We start from the raw sequence: 20,743 nt of genomic DNA on the forward strand, positions 1-20,743 counted from the left end.
GGATCAAGTATTTAAAAAAAAAAGGGGGGGCGGGGGTGGAAAAGAGTACTGGACAAACCTTTCTGAAGTTCTCTGGCGCCCAGCGGAACACAAAGGTATTTCCTAAATCAAATAAGGAATTAAGGATAAGTTACACTCTCAGTAAAATGACAAACAACTATTGAAAATGAACTTCAGGAAGTGGCCAAAAACATTTTTATTCACAAATTAAAAAAAAAACCACACACGACCTACCCTTTCCAAGCAACTTTTCCTGCTTTAACAAGTAGGGACTTTCTGACCCCCAAAAAATTGTTAGAAAATAATTCAACAGATCTTCCCTCTTATTATCCTCCACTTACTGAAATAACTAAAATCAGCAGAGGAAAGTAGACTGGACACCACTTCCACAAACCTGGATGGATAGATACTTAACCTAAAATTTACTGCAGCTATGTGTCCACAGAGAATGGTACCAGCCTTGCTTCGCCTCCAGGAGCACACCTAAAAGCACATCTGTACATGTCCTCCTTCCAGCTTTCAGGAAGGGCAGATGGAAGGAAAAATTACTTTTCTTAAATTTTAACATCTGAAAAATCTTAAGAATTCTTAATATTAAAAATTCTTTACTGATAAAATCCTGTTGCAGGCAGAGCATGCGAAGGGACTGTTTATTTTCTATATGTTTTAAGTAAACATTGAGTGCATCTGGAGTCTGGGATAAATTATCTTTTTTCCAAAACCACATGTAGCAAGCAGGACCACAAGATGGAAAAACATCAGGAAAAAAAAAGATAGTTTTCAAGGTTTTACTTTGAAGGTTTACTATGGTATAGTATGCCAGAGACTGGCAGAGTTTGAATACTGTTAAGTTCCGACAGCAATAGCTGTTGCACAGATACTTTCCTAGTTCTGTGTACACACTTAACAACAAGAGTAACAGCAGATATTCAGCCACAAAAAACATGTCAGGTTTAGAGTTTCACACCATAGACACAAGCAGTAATTTGCAATTGTAGGATGACAGTCACTACTTCAAACCTCACCTTTCTTCGCCTTCCTTGTGAACTTGAAGAGTCGCTGCTCACACTTTCTCTGTGGTTCAGGTGGGCAAAGGGCCTGGCTGCTCCCCAAGACTCTAAATAACGTGTCATCCGAACAGATGCTCGCATCTTCAGCCCATCATTAACTCTTGTTTTAGGGAGATGATTATTTGATGTGCATTGTTTGGACTAACAGAAAAAAACACTCATTTACAAAACAAAAAATTATACAAATTACAAAGAAATGAAGGTCTGTGTACTTGAGTAGTTTAGGACTATACAGTCTAGCTATTTAGTAGGACTCGAACACATATCAGCAACATGTCAGCCAACCACAATTCCTTTACCTCATTTAATTAATGTGAGCTCCAGCAAATCATGACTTAATGAATTTGCTTCAGCTGCCTTTACAAGTCTTCGCTTGTACCACAGCAACATTCAAACTTCCTGGCTTATTACAATGATGCAAGAGATGGCAGGATCTTACATATAGATACAATTTCCTCGCAGTCAGCACAACAGCAGGGGAAAAAGATTCCCAATTCCTGAGCTAGGGCGTATCAAAACAGTGGTTAGGAGAAGATCCCACAAATTACAGACTCGACATTAGATTATACCCCTACACCACAGGTGAAGTGTTAGGCAGTAGAGACAGGGTATAAGGAAATGCTTTTGTGGGTCTACAAGGAAGCTGAAACTGCAGAATAAACCAATACATCAATGACTGGTTATTCTCTAACATCTCACAGGTATCTTCAAGTGAACAGGGACCATTTTAACAGACTTAGATCTTTATTCTGAGAATATATGCTGTGTACATCTAGGGGGGTTGCAGTGTTGACTACGTAAAATGTGCAAGAAAGATAAGATTGAGTTCTTGCTAGTTAAAAGTGGCTCTATACTGTTCCTTCCTGTAAAGGTCCTGAAGGAAACACGTTTGTCATTTTCGTACTTTTTCCTTTTGAAATATTTTACTCATCAGCTACAAGCCAATTCAAAATCACAATATTCCAGTTACCAGGCTCTAAAGGGGCAACCAACAGTTGCTAACTTGACACCTAGAGAAGAAAGTGAATCTCACATCTAAGATAGTGAGGAAGAAGATGTCAGAAGCGATTTTACAGGGAATATTTATCTGAAAGCGCCCTCACAGTACAGGTATTCTTTCATTACTTCATCCCACCTTTGGGCCTGGATTTGAGACACACACACTTCTTGCAAACAGGTAGTCAAATATGTATTTTTATTTTAAGTGGACCACATAAGAGGCTTCAGCATAACACTTATTACCTTCAAGCTAATAGACGTATCATAAAACAGCAGGACGTGCTTTCAGATCTGAAGTCCCACATCCAACCTACTCAGAAGACTCATACCATGCTTTAATTCTCTCCCTGAATAAAAAAGGTGTACACACCACAGACACCTACACACTTAAAGTGTATGTATATATTTCAATAAATATCCATGTTTAAAAACATACACATACCCTTGGATCAACCACTAAGTAGGTTTTGATATTCATGGATTCAAGGTAAGGATCCCTCAGGTGTCCGTTCCCTTCTTCTACTTCATAAGCTTTGCCTAGGTGATTTAATGTTGCTTCAGTGATGTGTACACGGCTGAGAAGGGGAGAAAGAACAAGAGACCCAAACACAGGTCACATTAAGCATTTCATTTACATTTCAATGGCCACTGCTGACATTTCTGCTTTTCAGCCATCTAGTGCTTTGGCAGCCAACTGCAAAATCCTGCCAGTACTTAAAACCATATCTGCAATCCTTTACTCCAGTTCTTCATCACACATCTTTCATAGCAAGTATGCTAAAAAACACTTCCCAGAATGACACAGTATAAAATTAAATTGAAATAAGCAGATACATATAAGAAACAAGAAGAAATGTGATCAAAGGAGATCTGATGACAAGACAGACAGACTCACAGCAGGTTGTTTCAGATGGCAAGAGCTACAAGAAAAGCTCACAAACAAAACACAAATGAGGACTCTCTCATGCTAGAAATCCACAAGGGGAGGAGGTGGTTACAAAGTCTGGACGAAAAAAGCTGAAAAAGGCTTTTTGTCACCTAGAAGGATAATTCTGAAAGTCTGTCTTTTCTGACTGAAACAGTCAGAGGAGAGCATAATACAGCAACAACAGCAACACACTTCTAAGGGGAACAACTAGTATTTTTCTGTACCCATTCACACGCTCCCTTAAGCATTACTTAGGTCAGTATCCCCAGTCACATAGTTCCATATAAATTATAACCCATGCCTTTCCACAGAACTTCTCAACAAGAGACTTGAGTGAGTTCATAAAATAGTATTTCTTTTCTTATATTCTACTTTCTCACTGTTCATCTTCCCACAGCATTTCTCACTTTTCTTTGGCACAGAAGGGTTAAACACTCTGCTGTCAGTTCTACAACCCTGTCAGCACAGAGCTGGGAATAGACCATTTCCAGAATGGAAGCTGACAGTGTGCAGTACTCCTCAACTACAGAGAGCAAGGGGATCACTGTCCTATCTGCCTCTACTTCCTTATGCTCCATGTAGGTTTGCCTGAAGATAATTTAGCCAAAACAGAAACCACTGGCTGTGGCTTCCCACAAAGAAAAAAAAAATCCTCAATACTTTTGGAGGCAAAAGGTAAGAGTTTTGGAATATAGAGGATGCATGTTTTTATTTGTTTACTGCTAACAGTCTAAAAAAAACCAGTTTTTTTTAATTGTTACCTTGACTACACAGTTTTGCAATTGAGGTGAAACTTCAGATCTGAAATTTTAAAGCTTGCTTTAAAACATCATTTTCTCCCATAGAGACTGAGGCATGCTGTGTAATGTCTGTATTAACTGAGCCTTAAAACACAGTCATTTACTGCAGCAAGTTTTCTGTGGTTTTCCACTTAATCGCAAAAGGCAGTTCACTATCCACCATTTTCCATTTTACCAGTCTAGTCTTCCTCCCTCCCATTCCCCAAACCACACACTGCCGTAATATATTTCAGACCTTACTGCAAACTCCTTTCCACTGAAATTACTATGCCAATGATGTCTCAGCAGTTACTAATGCTTACTGGATTCTAGAATCAGCACATAAGCAAAAGCTGCTACCGCTAAAGCTGCCTCTCAAAGGCAAGCTGTAACATGCACTATTGCACTCACCATGCTAGTATAGAATACCTAACATATTGCACTCATTTTCCTATGCTAACTGGCCTGAGAATAACATATTCTGATCTTTCGGGCATATACTTATTAGAGAAAATTAGTCATAAATGCATTTTTAATTTTGATTTTATGCTAGTCCTTTCTGCTTTACTAGCATATTACATTGTTATGAACGCAAATAATTTTTAAAATCAGAAAAAATATTAACAAGGATACTCTGGCAATGGAAATAAAATATGCATAAATCTAGAAGTTTCCTGCATCCTATAATGAGTCTTTAGAATTCCTTCTTTTACAGAAACCCAAAATATATATACTCCCTGTTTTAAATAAAAACCTCAAACTGTGACAAAACTTCTGCTTCCAAAGGAGCAGGACTAGCTAACAACATTGGAATGGGGAATCTCAGACACATCATTTTTCCACAAAGCAGGAACCAAATATAACATTTGCATAATGAATGGAAACCCTTCCTCCCTGTGAGGCTCAGTCTTCCACAAGTGGAAGGTTTCCTGTGGCTAATTTTGAAACACATGGTAAGCAAGTGCCAGATATTTATAGATATAGGAAGTATTAAGTGTAGTGTTTCAGAATCAACATGCCAACCTAAACCAGCTTTATTCTTTAACAGATTATCAAACACAAGCACAAAGAATGTAATGGAATAATTGAAGTTTTCAAGATTAGGCAATGGTCCTAAAAGTGACTCAGTAAAGTATGTTTTTGTGGCATATTCAGAGTCCTGTTGTTTGCTTTACCAACAAAAGAAACTTGACAACTATGTACTCTTGTTTAATCATGCTGAGTCAACACACTAAAACACTTAAGCCTGGACAATATTGCAACTGTTAACCAGGCTCCAATTAGTTTTCTTTCTGTTTCGGTCACCAATGCAAGAAAATAATTTTATATTCATATCCCCTTATCACTTTCAGAAATTAATTTTTAAGTTACAAGCATATACCTAAAAGCTGTCTGAGGCATAGAAATAAAAAGAAACCCTATAGTGTCACTCGTTAGGATCACTTTCCCAGAGAAAGCAATACTTTAATGCTTAAACATATACCCATATGAATACCATTTAATTAATAAGTACTGGCACAGACTACCAAGAACCTACAAAATGAAGATCTCATTTGGAAATGGAAAAAAAGAAACTCTTAATATGGTCTTTTTTGGTACAGACAACCAAAAAACCCCAGTTTCTTAGCTAAATTCTAATCCCCAAGTTTAACTTGGGGGGGGAAGTATACTTTCCTAAATGAGGAAAATACAAAATGCTGATTTTTAAAAAATTTCTATGTTTGTCCTTTTCAATGAGCATCTTTAAAAAGGCAGCCTGAGTATCAATCTCAGACCCAAACTTCTGCACTGCTGAGCAGCACGTGGCAAGTTACATTACTGTTTTGCCTCAGCACTTCCACTCAGGACTTTCCTTCCCGTTCTGCCCATGACAAATGCTATACAGAGAGAATATGCGACAACCAACGGCTCCAAACTCATTGCTTGGGTGCTCCTTGTCAAGCTGCATTTTGTGTTGTGTATTTTGGGGCGGGGGGTGGTAGTGAAAATAAAGCTAATAAAAATCAAGTGGGACTGATCAATATATGAGCAGAAACACTAGGTAAATATGCAGCTTTGCCGTGTCAACATAAGTAGCATATCTATTCTTTAGCTAAAATTAGAAATATAGTATTATTCCTGTAGACACCATGAGTTAAGTCAACATAATGCACTGCTGAAGATGCACGGGTTTCTCCAATGAAGGGAAGGTCAAGAAGCATTGCTTACCTAAGAATAGAATTTTATAGTTTATTGAAAACAGAATCAGAAAATATTAACATTTTACAGTTCTGGTAAGGACACATTTGTCCTATTTCTATCATCCCATTATGAGGATTTGTGTCACAGCACAGTTAGAAATTCCAGACTCATAAACCAGGATTACGATAACCATGATGACAGAGTGAACCAGCACTGACAGGAAAAATCCTCACCCAGGTATGCCCGCGGACTCCATGCGGTTCGCTAAGGACACATCATGAGACCAGACGTCATACTGCCACTTCCGGAGGCCAATCACACCACACAGCACGTTCCCAGAATGAATACCAACCCTCATGTTGATGTCCACTCCTGTGGCTTCTCTCACCTGCCTATGGAAGGAGGAGGGTATTAGATTTACACTTTTGATTTTTCTCTCCTCCTTCTGAAGATCTGTTAATGTTTAGTCTCATTATACACTTAGTGCAAAGACAAATTTACAACCTTATGCATAACTATCCAACTACAGCTAATAAATACACATTTAATGTTGTCAAAAAAACCTAAGAATTACTTTGATACATTAAAAAGTCTTCTGTGCCATACTTACTTTATTGCTTCACACATGTCGAGTCCCATTTTAACACAGTTCCTGGCGTGAACCGGTAAGGACACAGGTAAGCCTGAGACACAGTAGTAACAGTCTCCCAGGATTTTTATTCTCATGCATTCATTCTCCTGTGAAATTACAGTAAACATATGTAAGAGGAAAAACTGAACTGAAAGTAGGCTAATGACACCAAAACTAGGACTTGTCTATATCATTCTGAGAAAGTCAGGCTTCATTCATTGTTCAAGCAAAGCTTACTTCTCTTTTCCCACATCCAAATGCCTGGATGTTGCTCACTGGAGGGTAACAGAAATTACCACTTCAAGCATTTCTGAAATCAAATCATCTTACTAATTTCTGACTTTATTCTTGGAACTGTGTGCAATTAAGAAACTATAAATAAAAATAAAACTATCACAAAAATTACCATCTAAAGGATGAAATCTACTTATCTATCCTTTTAATCTTGGTCTTTATTATAGGCACCTGAATTATAGGCAGCTTGTTCACCTTTTCCTCAATTTTTGCATGGCAGCCCCATAAGTAACACTGTGCAGTGTTACAAAACCTGCACAGAATTTAGGGAGAAATTAGGAATTAGGATGCCCAACCTGGTAGCTTTGCAGAAGCAAAATGGGGTTTTTTGTTTCAAATATGACTGAAGAAGTTGGCACACACTACAGTTTGCTATTGCTAATAAAAAAATAGGCAATACTATCTGGCAGCAGAAAACTTTTGCCTAACTGTGCAACAGAGGATACTGCTGCCCATGACTGCCTGGAGATAGGAAAGAGGAAGAGCAAAGAGCTCTCCGTACTGTGTTTTCTTTAAACATTACTCAAGAATTTTAACTACAAAGGTTGCAAGCAAGCCAGGCCTATTTCTGCAAGGGTGTAGAGTGTTTGATGAGTAGAGGTGGCTTCATTTGGGCCAGCTGACACCTTCAGCTGCCCAATCCTCCCTGCTGTGGGAACAGCCCAGCAATTCTTCAATCAACTCCAAAATCAGCAATTTACCAAACTAAGCTGTTCTTCCTCATCAGTCAAAGCCTTAAGAGAACATTCATCATCCTCCACCATCTTAAGCCATCCAGCAGGTTGTCAGCATTGGAGCAACGACAAGCTTAGATAGCCCGGTGCTTCAGTTTCAGAGATCAGCAGGGGAACCTAGTCCTAGATTAGAGCTGTCAGACTTCAGTGTCCAGGTTAGCCATCGACTTTTATTAGGTAAATTGGAGTCTACAACATTTTTACATTATGGAAAAGATGACTAAGAATACTCCCCGGGAGAACAAAAACAACACAAAAAGTAGAAATCTCTTCTTATGGCTCAACCACAGAGTTGTAAGAGACCTTGACTCACTAAATCCAGACATTCTTTAAACAGTGCAATTTGCAGACAGGGGCGAGAAATTAAAATATATCACTTAAAATCTGGAATCTTTTCTATTTTTGTATCTGAGGAACAGTTGCAAAAAATGATGACGTCTTTAACCTCAGCTTCTACTTTGGCACTTAAAGCTCATGGCAAGTAAGATGACATGACTTACTCTGTGTGTTCTTAATAGCTGCTTTGCAACAAAGTTACAATACAGTTAGTATGACTCCCTTATTTGCCAGTACTTAAAGTTTTAAGAGAAACTGAATTCATATAAATACAAAGATTAGCAAAGTAATTTAGTCAAAAATGTTAACGAGGATTTTAGCCAGGTTTTAATCAGTGATATATTTAAAAATGTATCCAATGACATCCACAAAGGTTTAATTAAAGCAATTTCACTCCTCTGCTATATTTTAGAATTTCCCCACTTTTTCTGAAGAATTTTTAGAATTTCACAAAAACAAGATTTTCCAATTCCATTAATTTTCTAATTTTCATTCCGTATATCCAAATATAGTCAATTATGAAATCAAACCAACATCTTTAAACCATGGGAAGTTTTGATAGGTAGTCACTAGACTTGACTCATGCTTTACCAATGCTTAATTCCTAGAACCAGAGTTTGGGTCAGTATTTGTTTTTTGATGTCACATAGAATGTAACAAAATGCAGTGTTTTAGAAGATAACAGAAATCATCACACAGAGTCAATCATTCAAACGTGTATGATACAGTCCCTGTAATCTGAGACCTCAAAAACTGAGTTTGCGATTACAGTTGCAAAGAAATTAACCTCAGGGCAGCACTTGGAAGTTGTAAGAACAACTGCCAGCCTGAAGGGCCAGTGGTGAGGGTATGTCTTAATAGGGACCATTTTAATCTACTTCCCATTCTTACAGTTTTCTGTAAGCATCCATTACTAATTATTACTCCTGAGCTAAACAACTCTTTGGTCTGATGCAATATGACTGAATATATTCATTTAAGTGTGCCTGAGAGTTCTGCATTTGTAGATCCAACAAACAATCCTAAGCAAACACAGCAAAGCTCCTCAATAGAGCTTGTATACAGTACCTCTTACAGCCCTATTTAATCATTTATTCCCATCAGACAATAGCTAAGCCTCCGGACTTGAATTGGAATTACAGTAACAACTTGCTAAATTTCCATTTTTTGTTTCAATGTTATTTTGCTGTTTAGTTTTAAAGACAGGGCAGTCTTCCCTTGTTGACTTCAGAAGCACTGACACCAATTGCCTTCTGTCTTGTGGAAAAGGCTTCTTTTTCCAATGGTGGCCTTTATCCCTACTGCACAACAAACTGCAGCACCTACCTTTGCAATCTGATCAAACTTTCCAAAAAGTTCATTCAGCATCACTACTAGTTCCTTAGGAGAGCAGTCACTGGCAAGTTGAGTAAATCCTACAATATCTGCATAAAGAATGCTAGACAAGAACAAAAGGAAAAAACAACATAATTGAAATATTAAGATATGTCTATTCCACAGTCAGCTTAATATTAAAATGCACTTAACAGAAAGCATCCGTCTCTTTGGAAAACAACTCCAGAAAAAAAGGGTTAAAGTATCTCATCTGATTTAGAAGACAGCCCATTAGTTCAAGACACATTATCTTCCCACAACAGGAAAGCAGCTCACTTCAGCCTGAAAGTCTACCTCCATATTTTAATTTCTCTGGACCACATAGACTGTTAAGAATCAGCAGCTTATATTAATACAATTACTTCTAGAGTTTCCACTTACCTAACATTTTGGTGCCTTTTTACATATAGGCTGTGGAAGTTGTTGTCATGCATTTGCCTGTTATCATTAGTTTCCTTTAGTCGCTCTATGATTGCTAGCTTCATTTCCATAGAGATATGAGCTGGCAGTATGGATAAAAGCAAGTTTTCCTAAAGAGGGAGAAAAATTAATGATGCAAAATTCTTCACACAGCAAATAAAATTGAAACTGTAGGATTTTAGTCTCTGCAAGAAGGAATTAAATAAAACACCTTTATTCTAATAGCTTTTGAGTAATGAATGTTAGGTTTTCCAGAAAAGACTTTTACATTTCTGTTCTCAAAATCACCAATTTTACAGTTAAGTGAAGGTGTTGCATATTTTTTTCTTCTGTTTCTTGTGACCTAGATGTGACACCCCTCTGTAACCATGAAACGCACAAAAACTCAGTATTCGGTACTACAATTTCTGGATAAATGAAAATTTATTTTGTCCACCAACCTCAGTGTTATGTTAGCATCATCTGATAAGGCTTCTGGTAAAAGCTTATATTCTATAACAAAGTATCTGTTCAGTATTAAAAACCTTTTGTGAATTCTCAAATGCTGGAAAAGCAGCAACAGATACAAGAGTGTCAACAACATGCTGCTATAGCTTAAATGAGCCAGGAACTGATGCCACTGAAATAAAGTCTTTTGAACGGAGTGAGAATACAGACTCTTCAAAAACCACTTACATTGTTTGACTATTCAGTGCAGTGTTTTACACTGGCTTTGACTTAAAAGCCTGTTCTTCAAAGATGACCCTGCTAAGCTCTTGGGCAGAAGAGGAAGGCAAAAAAAAAAAGAGTACTTTTAACCCAGGAAGGGCTCTATTGCCCCAGAGACAGAGTCACCACAGAGGAGGAAATGTTCTGTGGAGCAGCTACAAGCGGGAACTTTTTCAGATTACATTGACAGCAAGGTCATCATATTGTACAACTGAGTAAAATGCTGTCCCTTCGGACCAAATCTTTGCCCCCTTTTCCTGAACACTCAATGCAGCAGTACAAAGATGGCAGTAAGCTGCCAGGGTTACTTAACCAGTGCCTGCCACCAAAAAGAAATGCCTTGGGATCACAGTGGGAAGAGGGAGTCCTTGAGCATCAAGGACTGGCCCACACTAGGTGTAGACAGCAGCTTAGTTTGAGACTGCCCCCAGAAATAGGAATACCTCCCTTTCCCATCCTCTAGCATTTTAATACTAGGAGACTCAACCTTGGGGAACAATTTAAACTGACAGCAGAGCCCCAGTGAAGGTAACGGGGCCAATTGAGGCTGACACATTACACAGTTTAAGGAAGTGATGATGAACCCCGAACTGCATTTCTCACATCGTTTTCACAGAGAAAAAGTGGGTGGCAAAAAAAGAGACTCAAAATTGTGTGACAAATTAGACACAGATGAAAAGAAAGCTGTCCATAAGACTTAAGCACATCTACACTTCAACCAACCAACCATAAAAAAACAGCCATGCCAATTACCACATTGCCCAATGAATGAGCGCACACTGCCTGTGTATGCTGATCAGATGCTTCCCTGGCTGCTACATGGGAAAATTCTGCCAGGGCTTTCATGCACATTTGTCATCTCATCTCACAAGATTAGCATCAGAGGACAGATCACACTATCATTGTGGTATTTTCTTCTTTTCAATTTGAATATTTTCAGCCCCTTCCTTTTATCTAATAACTGGTAGGCAGAGAACTCGGTACACATTAGCCTTCTAGAGCCGCTGTTCTTCACCCTACTTATACCAGGATAAAAGAGGAAAGGCACCCTAGTTTCAAGCTTTGATACTTCTTTACAATCCTTCCTCAGTAAGAAATTTATGTTCTTTGCTTATTCTTTATATATGCATATACATACATTCTTTATATATGCAGTTTATGGAAATAACGATGTCATACTCAAATACTGTAATCTATTATACAACTTTTTTTCTCCCTTAGCCTCCAATTTTCTCCTTCTAGCAAACGAAAAATAGTTTGAGACAAAAAAATACAAGAACAAATAATACTTTAGAATTCAAAACAAAAAAAAGCAACCAAAGGAAGCATGAAACAAACAGCTGAAATTACCTTACAGGTATTTTTCAGGGCATTAAAGATATGTTCTTCTAAGTTACCTTGGGCCAGTCCCAGTAACATTTTATACTGGGGAAAAAGTAACTAAAATAACTGGCAATTACACTCCTGTTACAAATACTGTGATTTTCACATAGACAAGCCACAAAGAACAGCTTCCTCCCTTTAACTTCCTTCTTTTGTTACAAATGGCACAACATTTATTTTTGACATTAGGTGGGTATCACAAAGATTGGACCAAGACTTTCAACATGCATTAGTCACTAACCTTATAAAATTATACAGACTTCAGAAATGAACAAGCAATTTATAACCTGAAGTAGTTCACTCACTTGTTGTCTCTTTTCAATCTTTAATTTCATTCGGACCTGAATGCACTTTAACGTGTATCTATACAAATCCCATGAAGCAATCTGCATTTGGCGTTTGTGGAATGCACCCATCAAGTTACCACAAAGAAAAATGACAGCATTGGCAAGTAGCTGCAGAAGAAGAAAAATATTTACCTACTGCAGAACAGTCATTGATACTTCACTAATTCACATACTAGTCCCTTAAAGACAATCAATCTCAGGCCACATTCAATTTTTATTTTACCCTGTCACACACTAACACACAGTGTTGCAATTAGCCAGAGTGTAGCCGGGAAATACAAATGAACCTTCACAGTCACGGGCATTCCTGTATGAATGTCCAGTAGTATAATGAAACAGAAAATTCTGCTATATCATTTATGTGCAGGCACCAGCGATTGACTTAGGGAGAAACCAGTCTACAAACTCATGCATCAGCATGCTGTGTGAAGTCTGACACACACCTGCATCAAAAGAGCTGAGGTGCTCCTTTGAACACACCCTATTAATACGTGTTGGGAACCCAGAAAGCACCCAGTAGCACTCCCAGGCCCTGCTGACTCCCCAGAGCAGCAACAGCCCTTTTGATCCACCCTGCAGGCAGTGCCAGGTGAAGTTAGACAGACCCATCTGAAACAGCACAGATTAGGAAGAATGATTGTGACAAAGTTGGTCGTATTTTGATTAACTTAGTTAAAAAATTAAAATAATAATTCTGCATCTTCCACTTAGGTCAGAAAACCAAAATGCGTTACAGATTAAAATAACTGCAATTTTTTGAAAAGCATGCAAAACACATTGGATCCAATTCCATGAATTTGGAACATCCATGTGGAAGTCTGGAACTTATCTAAACAGGATAGTTATGCCAATATCAAATGGTAATATGACTAGGGTACTTAATTACTTAACCACATAGTATTTCCTTACCTGAAACAGAATTGATTCCTTATTTTCCTGAGAAGTAAGGCTTACCACAATGCTTAAAACAATAATATGGGAGAGAGCAGAAAGAACACTAACTGTGACAGCACCTCTCATTCCAAAGGGGAGCATGGTATAAACTGTGAAGATTATAAATAGAAAGAATGGCACCTTTGGAAAGAAAGGGAGAATGACAGACAAAAAAAACAAATACACATTATTAGGTGCCTGCCAAAAATCACTACAGAATAAAGCAGCAAGATTCTTACTCATTTTCAGGCTGAACAATTAAATATCAATGTTTCAAAAGCACTATTAAAAACATAAGAACCATGGTAGTCCTAAACCTTTGAGGGAATTAGCAGCTATAGGCTCATAGATATGTTATTTGAAACTGTCTTATCAGCTTTAAGTTCTTCAGTTGTCCTTGCCCTTCATCCTTAATTTATCCATTACACCTGAAGATACACTTTGTACATCACATATCAGGAACAGTATGTAGCAAGGATAGCAATATTACATAGCATCAGATTTCTCACCTCCAAGTTATTATTCTAACTTTAACATCGCATGTGATATGTTTACTCCATATTTGATAAAAAACAAAACTCCAACCAATACTTCCTGGTGTTGACACACGAGAATAATCATCAATGCTGGTAACTACATCTTTAGCTGCACAGATTTTACAAAATGCACAATGGACCACTAAACTGCTAGGGATCAGAAGTAGGGTCTATAAAACTTAAATCTGTATTTATAGATTTGTTATAGTGTTTAACTCATATGTATGGAAACTAACAACCCTGATCAGAGGAAAATATTGCAGTGTTTCTGGCTCAGCTCCATCTCATCACCACAACTCAACTTGTGCCATGCCAGATGTGAGCTTCCTTCAAGGAACTCAAGGCCCAGACTGAACTTAAATGTTTTGCCAGAATAGATAGCTTGGTTGGGACAACAATAAAACAACAAACATGCAAATGAAAATCTTCATTCAACAAAAGTAATCTTTTCGTGTTCATCTTTACTATTTTAGCTGGACTAAAAAAAAAAAAAAAAAAATTTTCTGCCATGCATACAACCCTTATCAGACCATGTTCTTAACATTGTGTAATAATTTTATAAGCATGGACAACCAAAGGTCATACCTGCACTGAAATAGTAGCTTTAATTAGTGGTAAATTCATAACTGGAGATAAAGTCTGAAATGAATTTATTCACTTTGGCTTTCTAATCTAGGGTCTCCTTATATTTTAGACTTCAAATCAATATTAATGAATTATTACCACATGACAATGACACAAGACATTGGCTTGCAGCACTGAAAGCAGCAAAACCAAATCCTGCTTCGTTACATGTTTGTACTTAAGAACAGTAAATTTTGTTTTTTCCTAAGGTAATAGCTTCTTCCTTAAGTTAAAAAATACTAATAGCAACTGTAAATACATGATGCTGGATCCAGGCCATAATAAAAATCAGATTTGGTTGTTTAACTGATAATTTATACCTTTCTTCATTTGAAATAAAGAGGGGAAGGGGAACAGTTAGTAAAACAAGATAAAAAGTCATTTTTATGTAATTAAAAACTCTTACTGTTTACATTATGAGAGCTTAGGAGGAGTTTCCTACAGATTATGATATTTTTGGCATCATGAAATCGCCAGTCTTCCGATCAGAGATACTCAGCAATGAACCTTAGCCACACCCAGCTATGCCAGGATGTTATCACTAATTCTTATTGTTCACTTCACCTCTCCCATTAATTTGAAAACATGCTCCCTAGGGCACACCCAGCTCTAAAGTCCTTTATACATTTCTTAAACACCATTTCGACGCACATAAATTAACAAAGCAAGTATTATTTACAAGAAATTATCTTACAGAACTATTCATAGTAATTAAGCTTTAGTAAAAATCTTAAAAATACAATTAAATGACAACTTAAAGATGCAATTCCCGCATAGATTTAAGCGGTTATCCAACATTGTCAGCTGAGCTGTATTTTCACTATAATAACGAATACAAACTAAAATTGACTATAAGAAACCAATAAAACCAATTTAGGAAAGTGAACCTAAATCTCAAGGAAAAGTTAGTATGCAGTTATAAGAGTCAGAAAAAATAAAGCGCATACACACATTCATATATACTGATTACCAGTTCCGTGAGAGTACTGGCATGAACAAGATATACATACCTGTTCCCACAGTTGATAATTTTTTTTTTCAAAAAGAGACACATATCCTACAATTAAGAAGCAAATCCAAATCGTAACTCCAAATAATGTTAGCCACCTCCGAAATAGGGATCCAATACATAAAAGTAAGTACATGACTGCAAATATGACAAAAGCAGCACATACTGCAATAATGAAGGCAAGATGATAATGTGGTTCCTGCAAAAGAAAAACAGTGTGTTATATTGGGTTTAAATATCCCCATTAGAAAAAGTGGAAAATGCACCTATACTGTCCTGGAAACAGATTAGCTAGCTTTAAAATATGCTAACCTGAGTTCCTACCTGTGGCAGCATGAACACTTCCTGACATTCACACATACAGAGGTAATATAAATACTGTTATAGATACCCAGTCTACCCCAGCTCCACCATTATTTCCGAAATTAGTGGGTTTGGTTTTGTCTTTTAAACGGAGGTTTAACTACGCTATATTGTACAATGCAGATGTACCCAAAGAAATGCATTTAAGGAGTTCAAGCTTTGCGAAAAGGGAGCGTAACAACTCTTTTCCTAAGTTTTACAGGAGATGACTTGTAACATGCAAATACTGTTGCTACTTCTTTTCTTTTTTAAGAAATAAAAGCTAAAAGGGACATAAGTGCAATTGGTAAGATTAGATTTATTGCTGAAAAGACTAAAAGACACTTCATCACGAAACACAATATTTGGAAAGCAGTGTTATAAGGCAATGAAGAATTATAACAGCTCTTTATTACATTTTTACAACATTATCTTCAAATCAACTCCCCATTTTACAAGCTGTCAACTGGGCTGGCTTGAAGAACACCTAATCTCTTTACAGAAAATCATATTACACTACACAACAAAAAATTCTTTAAGCTGCATCTTTCCTATGCCTATAGAATCCCTGCTCTTTGCTAACTAACTATTGATTCAACAGATCACCCGTTGTACTGGGAGACTGCTGTTGTGTTTTTTCTTAGCGGAAAAAAAAGGAATTAATATTTACAAATCCCTAAAAAAATCACCTTCAGGAATTCATAACCAATGAACCTATTATTTTACATTTCTTCAACGACCCTAAAAAGAAAATATAAGAAATGCAGGGCATTTTAACTTACATTCTTGTCCCTTCCTTGGCCCCTTTATTGCTTACTTATTATCATAGCCACCATTTAGCCTAGATTATGATTTGTTCATAGCATATAGGAAGGAAAGAACAATCATTATGTGTCTGACAACAGTGTCTCCTCTTTTCCCTGTCCCTTCAAAAACATACACAGCATTACATACACAATTACTTGATTTCTTTCAGCACTGCAACTTTGACACCATGTAGCTCAAAGAATAATTTAGCCAGAAATGTTTTGTGTGCTGTTATAGTGATTCCTCATCATCTTTGAGAACACAGAACACAAAGGAAAAAAGTATACTTACATCAGCGACAAAAGAGATTATAATTAGAGTAGTCCAGAAGATTATTGCAATGAAGAGCAACAATAGCAGAAGTGGGTGCTGCTGGCTTGTATAGCAGTACTTCTCATAGAGCGGGTCTGATATCCTGCAGTCGTCATTTTCGTTGAAGAAGTATTTACCTTTAGCTGGCATTTTCTCCCAGGTTGGCTGCTATTTCTCTTAGTTCCCGGTGTACACAGACACAGCTGAAGCTACTGCTTCGAAGAGAAGGTTTTTCTTTTCACTGCTGCCTCTGTGATCTTTAGGCACACCAAGTAACCCACGTTCTCTGATTTTACTTCTCACGAGCATTAACTTCAAATTTCCAATGCAATCAAAAGCAAGAGTTAGCCTCCCCAAAACCACAGGCAATTCATCATCAGTTTTATGCATTAATCTCTAGATCAACTTGTGTTTGTGCAGATAGGAGTTCTTGGCTTGTTTCTTTATTTATTTGTTTGCAAGTCTCTAACTCCTTTTCATAAGCTTGACTCTCACTTCCTGGGATGAACTCTGTAGAGAGACAGTATTATTAAATTCATGTATTCACTTAGGTGCACACAGTGTTCCCCAAGGGGGAAAAAATACATTCCTTAAACTTCCCAGCTGCATGGTCTAACCAGGGAGCAAAAGCTATTTCTTGCTGTCGGGGTGGAAGCCCAAGAGCCCCAGCAGCCACAGAGGCAGGGCTCAGGCAGCGCTCGCCAATTGCTGCTCTGCACAAGCCACAACACCTTTCTCTAGCAACTGAAACATTTTCATACGAAAAATGTACTAAATTAATTTTGTTTCCTTTTGAGCAAATGACAGTTTCTATGAGCATGTTGTATAATTGACTACTAACAACTCTTTTGAAGTGATATGCATGCCTGTGTGTGTATATATATATAAAATCCCTAATCACAATACACTTTGTATTCTTTTTCAAACAATGGATCTTAAAAATTAATAATTTTTTTTATTCCTTTCACACTAATTAAAAGGCACAGAAATTGAGAAAAGGATACAGCTGCCAAAGCCAAAATTCATTTTTTTAAAAATACTTAACATTTAGTTCTATATATTTAATTCAACTCTAATTAATAGTGTTTCCAAGGCAATGGGTGTGTTTTGTTAACAATGAACATTAAGGAATGAACTGTATTGTTAATTACTAGTGACCAATGTTTTTCAAATAGATCCATTAATATAATTCACTCAATGCCAAGAGACATAAAACAAAAAAGCAGGGGGATGGGCTAGAGGGAAGCATGAAAAACAGGATTTCAGAAGAAGTCTTATTAAAACTTGATACCAGGACAACAGCTTCTTTACCACTTGACTGCTGTCACCATGGTACCCAGGCTATTGCTCTGGGGAGAAAGAACCCAGAACCCACCCACCCCTTTTTTTTCCCCCTTTTTTAACATTACTGGCATTACCTCTTTCCATTAACATAAAAGACAATGATTTTTTAAGAAACTTCAATAGACATAGCTGAAATTCACCATTTTTGTGCCCTTCCCCTTTCTCTGAATTTTTTTCAGCAACCTTCTGAAAATGTAGAAGACAGACTTGAAAGAGAGAAAGAGATTCTGTCTTCTGGGTGGCATCACACTAGTAAAATCATCAATTTAACACACTCCTGTTTATATATTTAAGGAACACATGAGCACTGTGCACCACAGCATTACTTTTACTTTTTTTGGTCATTGTTTCTTGGAGATTTGCTGTTCTGACACCACAGGAGAGGTGTAACCCTCAACCAGAAACAGGCCACAAAAACCAAAGAGCACTCCCAGAACCACCAGTAGCAAATACACAAAGCTAAATGGGGACAGTGTCTGGGCTGCTGCTATAAAACCATGGAGCTCTGATCATCAGTTTATCAAGAAAAGGCCTCATTTCTTTAGAAGCCTTCACTGTGTTCAAAGAATTAGAAGGAACAAATTGTAAACAAGATTAGTATACCTAAGAAACAACCCCAGCAGTATGGGTTAGAAACTGCACTGAAAACCTACAGGAGCGTCTATCAAACAAACTAATACAATTTAGTCAGATCTGGGTGAGCTCCACTGCCATCTGTGTGCCAATTAACATGAAAAGCGTTTGATCAGATAAAGAAATTTGCCCAATGACTATCTAAGAACACTGGACATGTGATAGGCATAAAAAATTGGACAATAGGATTCCTTCCAGAACATGAATGGGAACAGCTACAGCCAACCAAATCTACTCTGTTTCAAGCTACTGGGAACAAGGTTGTGTTCAGATTCAGCAATAGAAACTTATCTAGGCAAGTACTGGGCACATGCATAGCCACCTTTCACTTGCAAGCAAAACACACAACATTTCTATCTTCCACAAATCTGGGTATTTCTGACTGCTCTATGCTTTCCTACCCATAGATAGGATTTCTCAAGCATTGCTAAACTCTCCAGTCTCCTACTGACAAAGCCATAGGATTTTGTTACAAAAATATGAAAGCAAACATTTCATTAGGCTACTAAACTTGCACTGAAGCCTTTTTGTTCTCCCGGGCTAGTTAAAACTGTCCACAGTGCTTTGTGTCAATACAGAACATTTTCTTAAGATTTGGCCTGGACTCAACAGCTGCAGAACAGACATGACCATACTACAGAGCCTATAGAGACCAAATGTTTTAAAGAAAACTAACTGAAACATGATAGCATGGGCTACACTAACAAGTTATATTACATCAGTCAGAGAAGCCTCTTTCTTTTGCACATTGCTCAAGATAACTAACTGCAAAAGCAAGTCTCTTCACAAGAAAAACTGGTCTGGGGACATGCATCACACAAACCAACCCTTTACTGAGGCGAAGCAGAAAGTTCAGGGCAGACGAAGCAAATCAGCTGATGGGGTGAGAACACAAGTCCTTGTGCCTCTAAAGTAGCAAGGACTTCCCTCATTTCCCATCTCCAGCCTTGTCATAAAGAACATGCAGTGTATCACTAGGTAACAGCCTTCCCCCCACGCACTGCAGGCACATTTTCATAATTTATTTTCATACTATGACTAATTTCTAAACAGAGCATTCTGCCTCCCATCTTATTTTCTAAATAGGCTACTACTACTTTCCAAGGCGCATCAGCACTGTATTTTCCATTCTAATAGCCAACAGTCACCCAAATAATTTTGTTAGCACCTCAAATTTCATTCTCTGGTCAGGTGACCATCTGTAAAATAATGTAAATCTTTGCAAGATGGAGGTGATTTTTGCCTCCCAGCAACTTGTTTGGCCCTACTTGTGCATACTCCAACCAGCATAGATGAAGCAAGAACTGAATAGCCAAGAAAAATCAAGTTGATTTTTCTATCAACTGGAAATAGAATCACACCAAATTTTTGCATTTTGTAAGCCCCTTGAATCTTCTGGCTGCAAAGGTTTTATTCCTCTGAAACAATACTGAACGGGCAAATGCTGTGAAGCTCCAGGCTTCTCAAGATGCCTCTCAAAGTATATTGAGATTAGAAGTTTGGCTTGAGTCTTTGTCCTGGTAATAACTACAAGGTCTTACCCCTACGCCCCAGCTCCTTCGACCAGCAGTAGTTAGTGAACACTATCCAGCAGCTCTTCGTTTCAGTTTCAGCAACCTTTCCTGCTGCCTGGACAACTGCCTTGCCTCCAGAAAGACCCTAGTTCCCACTGCCTGCTTGGAGCCAAAGGTAGGAGTCGCTTTTCTATGCGCATCCATCCCAATTATGGCTTCGTCACCTACTTTCCACCTAGAGCTCACGTACGTAGCAGAGGCCCATCAATTTTTCCCCACATCATGCAGGTGCATTTGTTTCATGCACACTGCGTTGGGCTTTTTTTTTTTTTCTCCCCTCTTTAAAGCACTGCAGGTCATACATCAGCCCAAGGGTATTGATGCATGGGGTACCTTCAGCACCTTCCTCCCCAGCAATTGTCTGCAAGGAGCGATGCACGGGCAGGCAGAAGACGGAGAAATGGGAAAACATTGAAGGCATTGAGAGAGCAAAGCAGAAAGCCAC

At 37.8% G+C, this 20,743-nt stretch overlaps 1 protein-coding gene across 2 annotated transcripts in view; it reads right to left on the reverse strand.

The window, feature by feature from the left end:
* ADCY7 (adenylate cyclase 7) overlaps nt 1-20,743 on the reverse strand; it is a 61,190-nt gene that overhangs the window by 16,949 nt on the left and 23,498 nt on the right. For both annotated transcript variants that reach the window (XM_064459415.1, XM_064459414.1), the window contains 11 exons: nt 16,727-17,257; nt 15,288-15,485; nt 13,094-13,258; nt 12,143-12,292; nt 9,708-9,856; nt 9,279-9,390; nt 6,568-6,695; nt 6,191-6,349; nt 2,512-2,644; nt 1,026-1,211; nt 59-102 (listed from right to left, as the gene is read on the reverse strand). In XM_064459415.1, coding sequence (XP_064315485.1) covers nt 59-102; nt 1,026-1,211; nt 2,512-2,644; nt 6,191-6,349; nt 6,568-6,695; nt 9,279-9,390; nt 9,708-9,856; nt 12,143-12,292; nt 13,094-13,258; nt 15,288-15,485; nt 16,727-16,897 — 1,595 coding nt within the window. In that variant the 5' untranslated portion in view covers nt 16,898-17,257. The remainder of the gene's footprint in view (nt 1-58; nt 103-1,025; nt 1,212-2,511; nt 2,645-6,190; nt 6,350-6,567; nt 6,696-9,278; nt 9,391-9,707; nt 9,857-12,142; nt 12,293-13,093; nt 13,259-15,287; nt 15,486-16,726; nt 17,258-20,743) is intronic.

Source organism: Phalacrocorax carbo, chromosome 8, assembly GCF_963921805.1.
Source record: "Phalacrocorax carbo chromosome 8, bPhaCar2.1, whole genome shotgun sequence".
In the NCBI taxonomy this organism is placed as follows: Eukaryota; Metazoa; Chordata; class Aves; order Suliformes; family Phalacrocoracidae; genus Phalacrocorax; species Phalacrocorax carbo.